This window comes from Haplochromis burtoni, unplaced genomic scaffold, assembly GCF_018398535.1.
Source record: "Haplochromis burtoni strain Fernald_Lab_line unplaced genomic scaffold, NCSU_Asbu1 Contig_137, whole genome shotgun sequence".
Classification (NCBI taxonomy): domain Eukaryota; kingdom Metazoa; phylum Chordata; class Actinopteri; order Cichliformes; family Cichlidae; genus Haplochromis; species Haplochromis burtoni.
This window is the reverse complement of record NW_024582498.1, coordinates 508989-525592: the sequence shown is the minus strand read 5'-3', so window position 1 is coordinate 525592 and position 16604 is coordinate 508989. Positions and strand designations below refer to the sequence as shown.

The window sequence follows — 16604 nt, the reverse complement described above, 5'->3', positions numbered from 1 at the left end:
CCCAAGTTTCCATCAGCCTCCGCTGGACCTTGTGTTGCGTGCCAATAATCATTTATAAGCATGCTAGACTAAAATTTAAAGAAATGACAAATATGTCGAACTTGCTGAAGATTACTGCACTAACATCATCACTGTAGGCATGTTTGTGTGAAGAGGTTTAGTACCAAGTTACAGAATACGTTTCTTGTGTATGATTGGGATGATTAGTTACTGCAAATACAATCAAAATTACAAGTTTATCTTCTTCTTGCCCTCCTTCTAGGGAAGCCATCAGCCTGGTGTGTGAGGCTGTTCCAGGGACCAAAGGAGCTCTGCGGAAGAGAAAGGTAGCTTGCATGGATGTACAGAATGGGAGGGAGGGAAGAAGGATAAAAGAATGGCATAATCACTGGAAAAGTAATGCCCACTCCATGAGACCTGAATGTTAGTAAGACATACAGTAGCTGGAAAAATAGGAAATGGCATTACATATTAATTTACCCATGCACATTCTATATATAGCGTCCCATCTCTATGTTTCCTTTCCTTCCTTGGTTTATATAAAAAGAGAGGGAAAATAAAGAGGGAGAGAGGGGGAGATTAGAGAAGAGAGAGGCTGAGGAGAGAAGAAGGAGAGATGAAGAGGTATGGGACTGTGTGCGTGGGTGTAGCTCCAGCCCACGATGCACTGCACACCGCACACAGTGCTTAGTGACTCATGTAGCGCACAATATCTGTGATTAGGACGCCAAGCTAGTGTGTGTGTGGGTGCGCATGTATATGACCGTCTGTATTCTGTGTGTGCGTCCACAGCCTGTGAGGATCTGTGTCTTAATGTGGGGTGTGAAATGAAGCATTGCTCTCCTCTAGAGCTTGTTCAAATGTCAGGGAAGAGTACATAACACAAAATCCAAGCAGGCTAGTTTTTCTTCCTCTTAGAATCGATGTATGGTATAAGGTGCTGCTGGTTTGGCTGTGTGACAGACACACGCTTGTGACATCAGCTTCACGCTGAGAATTTTGAATGGGTTTTGACTATTTTTTCTGGCTTCTTTGAATCCTACCTTTATCGGACATATCCTGTCCAACACTTTACAGTCCTGTTTGTCTTTCTTACTGACAAAACATCTGCCTGGATTTCCGTGCAGGAGGAGAGCACATGTTTGTGTGTTTGCAACAATCATGTTACCACAGATTTTATGCAGTTGCACTTCAGTTATGCATCAGTGAACTGTGTAAAGGAACTGTTTTATGTTTAAGAGAAAAAGCCAGCAGCTGGTTAGTGCACCTTTGCAGAAACAGTGGAAACTGCCCAAAGGAAACTAGTAGAGGTTTAAAAAAGTACCAGGACGCAAACAATTCCAGAGCCTTCATGTTTGTTGGGGAACTTCTAAGGTGCTCGTCTTTTGATTTTGTTACCTTCCAAGTCTCTATTCTAGGCTAAATCAGTTTTGTTTTATTTGTGTCTTATTGTGTCTGATCCTTACAGCCACCATCCAAAGCTCTGTCCAGTATTTTGGGGAAGAGCAATCTGCAGTTTGCCGGCATGTCCATCAACCTCAACATCTCCACAAGTAGCCTCAACCTGATGACCCCTGACTGCAAACAGGTCAGTCAGGATCTTTGTTAACAATTACAGAACATGTAGTAGAAATACATACAGTGGGGCAAAAAAGTATTTAGTCAGCCACCGATTGTGCAAGTTCCCCCACTTAAAATGATGACAGAGGTCAGTAATTTGCACCAGAGGTACACTTCAACTGTGAGAGACAGAATGTGAAAAAAAAATCCATGAATCCACATGGTAGGATTTGTAAAGAATTTATTCGTAAATTAGGGTGGAAAATAAGTATTTGGTCACCTCAAACAAGGAAAATCTCTGGCTCTCACAGACCTGTAACGTCTTCTGTAAGAAGCTTTTCTGTCCCCCACTCGTTACCTGTATGAATGGCACCTGTTTGAACTCATCATCTGTATAAAAGACACCTGTCCACAGCCTCAAACAGTCAGACTCCAAACTCCGCCATGGCCAAGACCAAAGAGCTTTCGAAGGACACCAGGAAAAGTATTGTAGACCTGCACCAGACTGGGAAGAGTGAATCTACAATAGGCAAGCAGCTTGGTGTGAAAAAATCAACTGTGGGAGCAATCATCAGAAAATGGAAGACATACAAGACCACTGATAATCTCCCTCGATCTGGGGCTCCACGCAAGATCTCATCCCGTGGGGTCAAAATGATCATGAGAACGGTGAGCAAAGATCCCAGAACCACACGGGGGGACCTGGTGAATGACCTGCAGAGAGCTGGGACCAAAGTAACAAAGGTCACCATCAGTAACACACTACAACGGCAGGGAATCAAATCCCGCAGTGCCAGACGTGTTCCGCTGCTGAAGCCAGTGCATGTCCAGGCCCGTCTGAAGTTTGCCAGAGAGCACATGGATGATACAGCAGAGGATTGGGAGAATGTCATGTGGTCAGATGAAACCAAAGTAGAACTTTTTGGTATAAACTCAACTCGTCGTGTTTGGAGGAAGAAGAATACTGAGTTGCATCCCAAGAACACCATACCTACTGTGAAGCATGGGGGTGGAAACATCATGCTATGGGGCTGTTTTTCTGCCAAGGGGACAGGACGACTGATCCGTGTTAAGGACAGAATGAATGGGGCCATGTATCGTGAGATTTTGAGCCAAAACCTCCTTCCATCAGTGAGAACTTTGAAGATGAAACGAGGCTGGGTCTTCCAACATGACAATGATCCAAAACACACCGCCCGGGCAACAAAGGAGTGGCTCCGTAAGAAGCATTTGAAAGTCCTGGAGTGGCCTAGCCAGTCTCCAGACCTCAACCCCATAGAAAATCTGTGGCGGGAGTTGAAAGTCCGTGTTGCTCGGCGACAGCCCCAAAACATCACTGCTCTCGAGAAGATCTGCATGGAGGAATGGGCCAAAATACCAGCTACTGTGTGTGCAAACCCTGGTAAAGACCTATAGTAAACGTTTGACCTCTGTTATTGCCAACAAAGGTTATGTTACAAAGTATTGAGTTGTATTTTTGTTATTGACCAAATACTTATTTTCCACCCTGATTTACGAATAAATTCTTTACAAATCCTACCATGTGGATTCATGGATTTTTTTTTCACATTCTGTCTCTCACAGTTGAAGTGTACCTCTGGTGCAAATTACTGACCTCTGTCATCATTTTAGGTGGGGGAACTTGCACAATCGGTGGCTGACTAAATACTTTTTTGCCCCACTGTAATACTACTACTAATATTAAAACTGCTGCTTAAGACAATTACATCAAGGAAGTGAGTTGTTTTTTTTTTAAGAGTTTTAGAGTTTAAGAGGCAAACAGACAGGAAGAGACTAGCAGGAATGTGACAACCAGAGACCAATAAAAGTCAAGGCAGTATAATCCCTGGCCATGTACCTAGTTATAGTTATTCCAACTTTGAGGGGAGTGATTGATCCACCTAACACCTAATATAGCTACAAGGCTACAAATTATGTTGCAGTTTCCCTTAAATGCTAGAACACCCCTCTAATCTTTGATTTGATTGTTTGTAGTTTCTGATTGGAAAAAGCAAGATCCTTATACACCCTGGTACAAAAGGAAATAGAAGTATAGACAACCACAGAAAACTGCACTAAAAACAAACTAAAAGCCGAAGCCATGTGAACCAATGGCATGTTGGAGTTCCCCTTGAATTGTTGCGTGGCCATGTAGTTCACCTAAGATAAATATTTAGGAGAATGAACTGTATTGTATTGTATTGTTGTTGCACCTCATGAATACGAACATGTATGTGAAAGATGTCTTTTACAATCCAGACCTACAAGCTAGCAAAATTAGCAACAAGCGGGTGTTTGTAGGCTGCTGGACAGCCTATCTAAGCAACCACAAAACAACTTTTAATGAAGTTTGAATAAAGCATGAGCTTTAGAAACCCAACGAAAAACATCAAACTATGAGAGTTCGATATGGAAAAGGCAAGTTATTGTTAGGCAACACTGCAGTTAATTAGCTGCAGCATAAATCTGTTCAATGTAATCTATTTAAAAGAATATCCAGAGATTTAGTAAAAACAAAAATCTGCAGGCAAGAACACAGCATTGAGTCTAAAATAGCAGTTTAGCAGTTCCTAGAATACTTCCAAGGAAATACCTGTACAATAACACATTTTACACATGTCATGATTCAGACTGCAATGCCATGAAACTCAGGTTCTCTCCGGGTATCTGAACAAACAGCTGTTTCAACTGGCTGAACACAGTGGAAAGAGGGCTAAAGTTACCGACACCTTAATGAACTTGGAAACAGCTGGTGTAAAGACCAAAAAAACCCCGACACTGGCACGTTGTGAAACATGCTTGAAACCTCAGAAATAACTGCATTTTATTTTTATTTTATTTAGCATTTTCACTGGAATGGCTCCATAGTATAGTGATTTGAACATTCACCTAACAAGTGAACGAAAGATAGGAGCATATTTTAGTTTTATTGCTAAGAAGTTTTAAGGGGATGAAGGGCAGCATTTAAAGATTTTTTTTTTTATAAAAGAACAGATGGTGAAATTGAAATTTTATCATTTCATCAGTACACATGAGAACATAGTGACTTCATGTATGCTTGTATGTATGCATTACCATGTGATAACACGTATGCACTGTATTTTCTTCTTGACAGATTATAGCCAACCATCACATGCAGTCCATTTCCTTTGCATCAGGTGGAGACCCTGTAAGTACTCAAATAACAGAATAGGATATAATTTTTAAAAAAAATACTTGAAATTTGACTTTAAAAACACTACATTTTGTTAAAGATGTTTAAAAATTATCTTAATACAATTATAAGTGCTGTTTTAAGTACGGGCATACTTTACACTGCCAATCAGATATTTTATTTTAATGGAATGTATTATAAAATTCTACACTATATCTTTCTAATTTTTATAATTCTGTTTGTTTTATTTTATAATTAGTTTTAATTATATCAGTGGTATTTTACAAGATGTATCATTCATTACAGGATACAACAGATTATGTTGCCTATGTAGCAAAGGACCCAGTTAACAGAAGAGGTGAGCATTCATTGATTAAACGCTCTGCAGACTTGCAGCGTCATGCTTATGAAAATGTGTTGCTGTGACTCTTGTCAGCGTGCCACATCTTGGAGTGCTCTGATGGACTAGCCCAGAACGTCATCAGTACCATCGGCCAGGCCTTTGACCTTCGCTTCCAGCAGTACCTGCAGTGTCCCTCAAGCAAGCTGTCGTCCACACATGACAGGTGAGATAAAAACAGCGCATCACAAAGTGCCTGTTCACTAACACAAGAAAATATAGAAGGTGATAATTTTATCAAATACAGCACAGCAATGCAGTACAGTGTTAAGTTTCATGACTGAAGTGTTTATTCAGGGTATTAAACATGGAGGAGTTACCTTGGACGGAGGAAGAGGAGGAGTCAGCAGAGCACCCTTACTATAACAACATCCCCGGGAAGATGCCTCCCCCTGGAGGCTTCATTGACACCAGGCTGACCAATCAAAATGCAGATGGTTGCCAGGTACAGCTTAGTTTAACTTTGTGTTTCTTTTGTAAACAAACGTATACAAATTGATTGGCTATTTTTAATGTGTCATCTTGTGTCCTGATATATGGGGAAGAAATCAGAAGGATATAAACAATATTTTCAAATGATACAAAATAATGTCACTTTTTTTTCATTGATGTTGTTTGACAGTTTCTGTGAGTATGGCACAATGCACACTCCATGACCAGAGATTCACCTCTTTTATATTCCTGTTATATTCCTTTCTAAGCATGTTTCCAGTATTCTATGTTGTCAGTGTACCTAATGATAATACCTCTAAATTATAAGGTGTCTTAAAAACTGTAATCTCCAATAGTTTGGAAGCTTATTCTGGCAGCTCTAATGGTCATGCTCAGGACACTTAGTCTTGTTGGACCCACTGCAGTTACATTGGTGATTTTGTTTACACATAGCAGTTGTCTGATTTTAGCCTAAATTGCTGGGTGCCATTTAGACATTTTTCAAGATCTCAGTTAAATGGAAACTTGCCCAATGAGATCCTGCTGAAATCATGAATATACACTCACTGGTCACTTCATTAGTTACACCTTACTAGTACTTGGTTGAACCCCTTTTGCCTTTATTTGAAAAAAGTAAACTTAATGTCATATTCCAGAAACCAAGTTGCGATTGAGCTTTGTGATATGGAGCATTTTCCTGCTGGAAGCAGCCATCAGAAGAGGGCACACTGTGGGTATAAACGTGGTCAGCAATAACACTCAAGCAGAATGAGTAGTTTTTGGTATTAATGGCCCAAAATTTGGATAAAAATATCCCCAACATCCCCACCAACACCACTGTAGTTTTGACTTCCTGTTTTTAGTTCACAGGAGTGTCCACCAGTGTGGTCTTCTGCTGCTAGATGCTCTTCTGCCTACCTTGGCTATAATGAGTGTTACTGTTGCCTTTATATAAACCCGAGGCAGTCTGGGCATTCTCCTCTGACCTCTGACATCAACAAGGAATTTAATCCTGAGTAACTGCTGCTCGCTGGATATTTCCTTTTGTTTTTGGACTTCTCTGTAAACACTAGACATGTTTTTGTGGGAAAATCCCAGTAGACCAGCAGATTCTAAAAGACTCAGACTAACCTGATTGACACCAACTACTGTGCCATGTTCTGAGTCGATTAAATCACCTTTCTTCCCCATTCTGATGCTCAGTTTGAACTTCAGGAGATCTCCTGGACCATGTTTGCATGCCTAAATGTATTGAGTTGCTGCCATGTGATTGGCTGATTAGACATTTGCGTCAACAAGCGATTCAGCAGGTGTGGCTAATACAGTGTCCAGTGAGTATATATAAAAAGTAAACAATACTTAAAATAGTCTTAAACCTTATCAACACATCATCATTTATTTCAAAATAATCTTAAATATCCAGTGTTTTTCTGCATGTCATTAGATGGGTCCAGGATCTGTCGATCAGACATATTACCAAGGGCGGCAAAGCTGGGGAGATGAAAGAAAGACTTTCTTCATGCAACAGGGTAAGTACATCCACTATGCAAGATATTCAGTTCTGCAACATTTTATGCCTTCAAAAGTATAAATGATTGTTTTTTCAAATCTCTAGGATCATTTGATATAAGTGGACTCCCAGAGACTAAAGGTCAAGCACCAAATGCAGAAGAAATGCCCACCTATGTGAACACCCAGCAGATCGATGCCCAGGTGCTCGCAGCTCTCCAGGCAGAGGCTGAAAATGTGACAAAGGGCATGGCAGCTGCAGCCAAAGAGAGCCCACAGAAGGACCTGTTTGATATGAGTAAGACTTGGTTACCTTGTATTAAAAAGTCAGTTCGTATTCAGATATCGGATTTGGAAGTACTGTCTGATTTATTGTTATGGTAAACACAGTTTAGCATTTGCCAGTACATTTTTATTTATTTTCACTTTTTATCTTTCCTGACTTTGATGAAAATATAATTTAATGCTTGTATGATAAAGCAGTAGAAAGAAGCTGAATAGTATCTGTTGGCTTCCTTCAGAATAATACTGTAAGACGACTAGAATCAGAGTTCGTAATTATAGAGGTTTCCCAGATTTTGTTTCTCAGTGACTTAAGCTCGGCGTCATAATAACATCATGTCAGTATGAGGACAAAAGGACGACTGTGATAATGGCAGTGTGTGGTTGTCCCCTTCCTCCTTCTAACTTCAGCTTTATCTTTGCTATTAATACACATGGAAGATCAAAGGCATACACATGAAGAAACCATGACACAAATTACATGTAAAGCATGAGCTGTGCAATTTAAATGTGAATGTTTCTTTTGGAATTTTTTAAATTCAGGCTTCAATGTCCACCTACTGTAGTTCTATAACAGTTAATCACATTTTAGTGAGTTCATGTTAATTGTTACCTTTTTTTTTATCCAGGTAAAAGTCATTGAGATTAAAACCTATTTTCCAATAGAGACCTGGTCAAGAGGGCCAACAGATAACAATATAACAAGTAAAAAAACACAACAAAAACTAAAAAATACCAGAAAAAATATATACATTGTTACTATTCTATTTCACAAATATTATATGTACAGTTTCTGAGCTGCTCCTCACCATCCAAACAAATGACTGACTGACTCTGATTGGTTAAGTTATAGGTTGATACCTTTGTAGGCAGCTGACAGTCCAGCAGCCCTCTCTCTGTGACCCTGGCTTAGGACACCTTTCAAACCATCAGACACAAAACAGTGTCATCAGCATATCATCACATCAGTTTACATGCTATGGGAAACAGTACAGGCACATTCAGGGGATGTTTTGTATATTTGTCACATTTAAATGTTTCAGATCAACAAACCAATTTAACACTAGGCAAAGATAAATAAAGTAAATGCAAAAAATGCAGTTTCAAAGTGAGGATTTCTTTTATTAATACAATGGTATCCAAACCTACCTGGGCCTGTGTGGAAAAACTGCCCCCTAAACCTAATAACTGGTTGTGCCACTCTTGGCAGCAAGAACTGCAATCAGTTGTTTGTGATAACAGGCAATGAGTATATTACGTCACTGTGGAGGAATTGTGGCCTCTGCAGAATTGTTTGAATTCAGTCACACTGGAGAATTTTTGAGTATGAGCACCCTGTTTACGGTCAGCATCCCAATCAAATTTATGTCTGGATTTTCACTCCAAAACCTTCATTAACATTTTTGAGCCATTTGTGGCTAATGGCTCTCACTGTGAATTGCTGGAGTACCAAAGCCTACCAAAGCCTTAGAAATGGCTTTCTAGCTAGATTTGAAAGACTTTGTGTCTCAGCTGGTTCTTTAGATCATGATATGGTGCTTTTTGAGATTGTTTCGCTACCTACACTTTGTCAGGCAGGTTCTATTTAATTGATTTCTCAATAATCAGACCTGAGGATGGCTAGTGAAATTCATGTAGTTAATTCATGATTTAACAGTTATTCAAATAGACCAGGTAGGCTTAGATAGTTTTATCCCCTCAATAAATAAAATCATTGTTTAAAAACTGCAGTTTGGATTTACGTGTGTTATCTTTATATGATAATATACACAATATGCAAAAAACCAAAAGCTCAAGAAGGGGACAAATATTTTATCACAGCACAGTGGATGGAGTATATTTGGGGAATGAATACAGTATGTGTTTCTATTTTGAGGATCAACTCTGTTGAACACTGAATTTAGAAAAATGAAGCTCATATATTGCAGTTATTGACAAAATCAACATTTGGTTTGTCAAAAAAGGAAGAAACACATTTAGATTCCGTTTTTGTCTATTTGATAGTTATGCTGATTTAAATTTTTAATTTCCTCCACCTACTTTTCCTCTCTTAACTCACCTTTTGGCACTGTCCTCATCGTGCCAGAGCCCTTCGAAGATGCAATCCAGTCCCAGTCCCAGCCGCTGTCTCAGGGACAGGCCCAGTCCCAAGTATCCGGTCTTCACAAGGCAGCATCCGTGGACAACTCGAGCCCTCTGCTTGTGCGCTCTCTGGCCTTCCGGGCTCAGGAGGAGCTGGAGGGCCAAATGTGGTACCACGGTAAAATGAGTCGCCGCGATGCTGAAAAACTTCTGAAAAATGATGGGGACTTTCTCGTCCGTAAGAGCACTACCAACCCAGGGTCCTACGTACTGACAGGCATGCACAATGGAATTGCCAAACACCTGCTGCTGGTGGACCCTGAAGGCACGGTAAGACGGGTGAGGGGGGTGTAACAGGACACACGGAGCTTGATTCATTAACTCTTTTGTGAATGCATGAAAGTAAAAGATGAAACTCTCATTAGACCAAAGCAGACTCTGAATATCTGTCTTCCTTTTTCTTTTTAAGGTACGGACAAAAGATCACATATTTGACAGCATTAGCCACCTTATTGGCCATCACCGTGACAACAACCTGCCGATTGTTTCAGCCGGGAGTGAACTGTGTCTCCTACAGCCTGTGGGAAGGAAACAGTGATGCTTGCGATGCCTGACCGATAATAGGAAGCGCTAAAGTGGCCTCTCACTACGGAGCTTGAAGATGAAACATGAGTCGATGCTTCAAGGCTCAGTTCGCTCAAAGAGTTATTGAGACAAACTGATCTGCAGTTACTTAACCGGAGACGCTGGAAGATGCAGGAGTTGTTAAAGATGAAAAAAAAAAACAATAGAGAACTGTTATTATTTTGTTGTGATGACTGAAATGCTATATTTTTGACAAGACTTAGGTGCATTTGGACACAATATCTCGATTTGGTGTTTTAAAAGATTAAGAAAAAGACTATTGTTCTTGTAGTTTAGACAAAGCGCAAATCAAACCTCAAAGAGGTATTAACAAGAGTATTTTAGAATAAAAATCTGAAACTTTAGTTTTGTCTGTCAAGCACACCACATTTCTACAGGAACCGTCGGCTAAGAGGTTGAGGAAACGGAAACGCTCTTTATAACGAAATTACGTTCAGAAAAACGTCCTTTAATCTCACCAACAACGTGACAGCTTATTCGATTAGTCACTATAAGAAAAACCTAGCTTTTATCGGGGTTTAGGCCTGAATGTGTTTTTTTCTTTTCTTTTCTTTTCTTTTGCTTTGCAGTTGTCACAAATTGTTGGGTGGGGGGAGGGGGTGCAAACAGCCACCCTTTCACAGTGCTGTCAATGGCTTTAACAATAACGTTTTTTATGAAGTATTTTCTCGTGTCACTGCAGTCGCATGACTTAAAATCAACCGTTCTCGTGGCCATGTTCGTAGACCTTGATACCCCTTTATTTGAAAGAGGTGCTTATGTATGCTGACACTGTAAAAAAATAAAAAAGACAAAAAATATATGCTTTTCAAACTATTTCCGAATTGGTTTTTCGCTGAATTATTTTAGGTGTGTAGTCGGTGATTAGTTTTGGGGCTTGCAATGGATATTCTCACATCTTTGATTCACATTTTCAGCTTTTTGTGAACCTTTAAAATCTTAAATATTATTATTACTATTATTATTTGAAGGATCTGAAACCAATAGCACAAAACAAAGTTAGGTCACTTAGTTCACGCGTGTCAGACGAGTGTCTTGCGTTTACGCCAAATGTTTTCGATCGTTTTCAGTTACTGTTAGCTTTTGATTTCTCAGTGTCGACATCTTATGATTAAAAGCAGTTTTGCCACAAGATGTCACCCTAGAGTTGGATAGTTAACCCTGTCAGTTGCATCTGCTTTGGATAACACTGCGTTTGAAAGGAAAATACAGCTTTTAAGCCAGTTTTTAACCATTAATTTTCAGTTTGCAATCCACTGTATGCTCTCATTCCTCTGGACAGTTTAGTATTTATGTTGTTTTTAAAAAGCTCATAGAAGTGGTACACAGCAGCACTGGAAACTGACTTTTTTTTCTTTTATTTAATGCTTTTATCCTTACTAATGTCAGGACACCGATGGATACCAAATGAATGGGGCATTGTATCTGATATGCACTGGATCACTTCAGTTGAACCCAAATCAGCATGTGTTCAATGAGTTTGACAAGACAGATGCAATGTAATATAATGTGCCTGTGTTTTGCTGCAAGAGGGAGTGTACAGTACATGCATCTCACAACCCACAGCACTGGGGTCCTTATGAAAATGTAAAAAAACAACAACAACAACAAAAGAAACATCCACCACATCCGTTTTGGGTTAATGTGTTTGATTCATTGTGTCCCAATGGAGAAGGACACAAAGAGAATTTTGTCATTTACTTTTGCATTCTCCACTTCTTTGCGACATAATTTCATCAAATCAAGTAACTCTGAAGAAAGAATAATGTGCTAAATTATTTAAAAGCACTCTGCTAATGTAAAAAAAAGAAGCTTTATTCCTAAAATCTGAATTTGTAGGAACACAAAATTCCAAACAAACAAAGCGTATATCAAAAGCAACCGTACTCGAATCTCGCCGAGGATCAGCTTTGAGACTTAAAGAAATGACCAAACTCCTCACTGGGACAAAAACTAAGAACATGGCGTCTTTCCAGATTTCTGTTGATGAAAATGTGCCTTTTATTTGTACGATGTTTGTTTTTAATTTCTCCTTTCTCTCTTCCTTCAAAGTGCAATAGCTGATCTTCAATGGGGCATGCCTGTTCACTAGAGGTTGTGTTTTTGCCCTGCTGCGTGTTGCTGCTTGAGACTACTGTTCCCTCTCACTATCTGTCTCCCACCCTCCCTCCTTCCCTCTCTATTATATATTATAAATGTATCATTTCGAGATTCTAAATATAAATCTTTGTCAGAGGAAATCACACAGAAACTCACTATTTTGGGACAGGTATTTAAAAAAACTGGGGGGAAAAAAGGAAATAAAAACATAGAGACAACAAGTCCAAATGATGTTTACAGATTTAATCTTTTGGTTGTATTAGTTAATCATTATTCTGTATGACTGTTGGCAATAAAACCGTGAATGTGTAGAATCGCTGTTGTTTCTCTGCTGTAATAGTTTCGGGTATTAATATTTCTGCTCATGAGTCACAGATTTCTCATCTAAAATGCGCAGGTGGTTTTAATTTACCCACATTCACATATACTTGACTTTGAGATGTGTTACTCTGGGTCATCCACAGTCCGCACTATTTATATTAGTTCCCATGAGAAGCAAGAGTAAATAAGTTCCAGGTGTGGTCTGTGGATTGTCCACAGTGACTGGAAATTGGTTTTAGGAAATAGATGTTGTGAGCCACGGAAAACACAACTTAGTGTATATGCATTGTGTGTTCGATTGCCTCCAGAAATCGTTAAAACATACCGGTAACATTTTACATCTTTTTTTTTTTCCTTTTCTTTTTTTTTGCATTTTCAGCCTTTATTAGATGGTGCAGTACAGGGAGTGGACAGGAAAGCAGGGAAAAGAGTTGTGGTAAGGACATGCAGAAAATGGTCTGGGTCAGACTCAGAGCCGAACCTTTGCAGCAGCCTTCAGCACTGAGTCACCTGTACAGCCAGGTGAGCTACAGCGACACCCATGCTTCTAAATCTTGACTAACAAAATCAAAAGCATGGCTAGATTACACAGTAAATACTTTTATTGGTGAACCAAGCCTTTATAAGTTCCTTTCATAAACAAAGCAGAGCTGCACTCTCTTGGCCACAAGGTGATTCTAATGAATTGTTACACAGTAAATTTAATAGTTTTCCATTTTAATTTACTGAGTGAAAGCAGATTTTTTTTTTTATCTAACATGAATATCTGTAATTTGTATTTCACATGCTGCATTCACGTGCCTCTTTACAGTCTTCAGCTTTCTAGCGTCATGCTTTTAAAGCTCAAAACAAACGCACACAAAGAACTGCTGTAGCTGCATAGAGAACATGCAGCAGTACTGAGTAAGACCAGCAGATGGAGCCCTTGTATCACGAACGCTTTCATTTTGAGCACAATGCTACTGATATAATACAAAAAACGCACCTGTTTGTTTCTTCACAATGAGTAACTCTTGCCTTGGTTATTATACAATGCAGATTACAGTAACTGCCCAGCATACCGTAGGATTACTGAGTAAATACAAACTACGTCGATTAATAAATACCTTCAGCTGTGTGTCATTGCAATAATAATAGTCTACAATCATTCTTCATTACATTGGTTTTTGCAGTGATATAATTGCACTTATTTGGTAACTGCGGGTCAGTTTTCACTTCTAATTTATCATAGGAGCTCACAGCTGCAACTACAGAGGTAAAAGTCCTTTCTGTTGAGGGTAAGAGCACCAGTCATCTGTGGAAGTGACTGTTATCCAGCAAAAAAACCCAACAACAAAAAAAGGACAATGTGTCTCCAAACTCTTGAGCACTCCAAAGTTTTGAGCACTGGAGGCTGGACTTGAAAGAGCCATACATTACAGATGATGAACATATAGCAAAAAGAAACCACTGCCCTGCAGCTAATGTCAGAAGTCTACCCTTCATTTAAAGAAACACTTTTTTTTGGGAACAATGCTCTCCGTTGTGACCACTGCACAAACTCTTAAGCTCAGAGTATTACTGTAAATTACTCCTGTCTCCTTTTAATCTTCTCTGTCACTCGCAGCCTCAGCAGTACCTTTGCTTGCTCCAGCCACCACTGAAACCTTTCCGTGGCCCCTGTCTGACTCCTGTCCTCTCTCCGGCTCTGACTGCCTGGAGCCCTGCTGGTTCTGGCTGCTCCACGACTTGCTCCTGCTGCGGCTGGGCTCCAGGGACTGTCTGTTTCCGCTTCCGTTCACAGACGCCTTCGCCTTGTAGCAAAAGCCGCAAACCAGACCCAGGAAAGCTCGCCTCATCTCGCGGCTGGCCAGAGTGTAGATGACTGGGTTCATCGCGGAGTTAAGCACCGCCAGCCCAATGAACCAGTGGGCTTCGTAAAGAATGGGGGACCTCTGCTCGGATGCTACATCCACCAGGAGCAGGACAAAGAGGGGAGTCCAGCAGGCGATGAAAACTCCAACTACAATGATGACAGTGCGCAGTAGGGACATGGCGTGCTCTGAACTGCTGTGCTTGCTCACCTTTCGGCTACTGGACTTGACCAAGATGTAGATGCGGGCATACAGGATGGCTATGGCTGAGAGCAAAAGTATGAAAACCGTGATGCAGAAAGCAACATATTTCTTGGTGTAAAGAGGGAGGATTGTGGAGCAATCAGGGAGGTTATTCAGGCAGTTCCAGCCCAGAATAGGCAAAGCTCCAAGAGATATAGCAATCAGCCAGCAGGTCCCTATGAGCAGAAATACCCTGTAGTTCTTGTTCGCATCATAAGGCCTCATTTTGATCATAGTAAGGTGTCTCTCTATAGCAATAGCCAGGAGACTGAAAATGGAGGCTCCAAGTGCTACAAACATGCTCCCCTCTCTCACAAACCAGAGAGCAGGTGAGAGCTGCAGGGTCTTCTCTCCAGATAAGAGCAGGTTGACCAGGTATGCGACTCCAGCCAGCAGGTCGCACATTGCCAGGTTAGCGATGAAGAAGTACATGCGGTTGTGGAACCTGTGGTTCCTCCATATGGCTACAAGCACTGTGAGGTTCTCCAAGACGATGAAGCTGCAAACGATGAGGAAAACTACGGTTTTGGTGTCCACAGTGCCGGGGCTCGCGCCAATGCTTGGTCGGTTGGCCAGCTTTCCTGTGTAGTTGTAGTGGAGCTGGATCTGAGAGTTGATCATTGTCCAAAGAATACCAGCAGCCGACACTGGAGGTCAGACTCGAGCAGGGAGCGCGGTGTCCACTGTGTTCAACTGCAGGAGTAGATTGAGCGTTATTTTAGAGAGCAGCCAATTTACAGATCATCATGCTGCCATCATTGTCCTTGTGCGGTTTGTTTGATTAAATTCCACTAATTATAGAAACAAAAGGTTATTCACCAGAAACACACTCGCTATTGTAAAAAACACCTTGAAATAAACGCTGATGTCGCTTTCCCCCCTCTCCTTTGAAACAGAGAAGTCTTGGAAATCGAAGCCGCTCATTTGAAAACACCTAATTATGCATAAAATTAGCATATTTCTGGCACAGTCGTCACGTGTAAATTATCGACGGATTTCAGCAAATAGCGCCAGTTTAATTACTGAGTGTTTTTTTTTTTTTGTTTTTTTTGTTTTTTTTTTGCAGCTTCAAGCTGTCTAAATCTCCAAGAAAGAACCAGCAGCTTTAAAACAACTTACCTCTGGATGCTCGCAGTTCGCTTTGTTTTTAAAGTCAATCCCGCACTTTTGGACGCACATTTCATCGCAGTCGATTATCTGAGTTCCTTTCTTTTCTGTTGAACTTTAAGTCTTTCTTCGTTGTTCGGCAGAAGAGAGCAGCTCCTCATCTTTTTTCTTTTTTTTCACTGAGCTCTGGAAACTCCGGAGCTGTCGACGGTCGGCTGGTAGTCACACCCCTCCCTCCCCTCCTTCAGCCCGGACTGCGAGCGCAGGGAGGCTGCTCTAGGGGGTCAGAAGCGCATCACCGACAGGAGGTATGTTTGTGGACACGAGATGCAAAGATTCATTCTCACACGTTGTCCTCTGCTATGTTCGTTATAGCACTCACAACAAAACACTTACTTAGGGTTTTATTAACTGTGGAACCAAAGGTGCAAACCTACTTGTTTTTATCGTTTGCCTGCGCACCAAAGTGCTTTGGGTTTGTTTGTTTGTTTGTTTGTTTAAAGAGCTTTGGTAGCGTTGCTAGCTCACTAGGTAACAACAGTGACTCTTAATGTGAGCAGAAATGTTAAATATATATCTTTGGGCTACTTAAAACTCTGATAGGACTGTAATGCCTTATTTCACTTGAGTCCAATGTTTAAATTGAGTGGTTAAATTTAGGTTGAGTGGAGGTTCTGATCTGGTTCAGGTAATGATGAATCCCAGTGGGAAGTCAGCAGTCTGGTAATATTTTTTTTTTAAACTACAAATAATAAATGATAAGTATCGAAAGAAAAATCTAAATGCTAGCCACAACAACTGATGTAAACCACTGATAAAACCTGTGAACAGAATGCAAATCACTACTTTTTATTTGACATGGACCCAAAGGAGAGAGCGGTGCTGTAAGAGTGTATGACTGCTGCCCATCCTTTGT

General features: G+C 40.5%; 2 protein-coding genes across 2 annotated transcripts in view; one reads left to right on the top strand and one right to left on the bottom strand.

Annotated features, from left to right (window-relative positions):
- Positions 1–12475, top strand: part of shc3 (SHC (Src homology 2 domain containing) transforming protein 3) — a 44794-nt gene extending 32319 nt beyond the window's left edge. Inside the window, exons 4-13 of the mRNA XM_042224412.1 lie at positions 263–326; positions 1469–1588; positions 4676–4729; positions 5021–5072; positions 5151–5280; positions 5412–5559; positions 6991–7075; positions 7162–7353; positions 9424–9749; positions 9889–12475. Coding sequence (XP_042080346.1) covers positions 263–326; positions 1469–1588; positions 4676–4729; positions 5021–5072; positions 5151–5280; positions 5412–5559; positions 6991–7075; positions 7162–7353; positions 9424–9749; positions 9889–10017 — 1300 coding nt within the window. The 3' untranslated portion in view covers positions 10018–12475. The remainder of the gene's footprint in view (positions 1–262; positions 327–1468; positions 1589–4675; positions 4730–5020; positions 5073–5150; positions 5281–5411; positions 5560–6990; positions 7076–7161; positions 7354–9423; positions 9750–9888) is intronic.
- Positions 12476–13598: 1123 nt separating this feature from the next.
- LOC102306121 (sphingosine 1-phosphate receptor 3) lies at positions 13599–15943 on the bottom strand. Its single transcript, XM_005931222.3, has 2 exons — positions 15701–15943; positions 13599–15274 (listed from the first exon to the last, which is right to left on the bottom strand). The coding sequence occupies exon 2, from the start codon at positions 15200–15202 to the stop codon at positions 14069–14071; it is 1134 nt and encodes a 377-aa protein (XP_005931284.1). The 5' UTR covers positions 15203–15274; positions 15701–15943; the 3' UTR covers positions 13599–14068.
- Between the last annotated feature and the right edge of the window lie 661 nt (positions 15944–16604).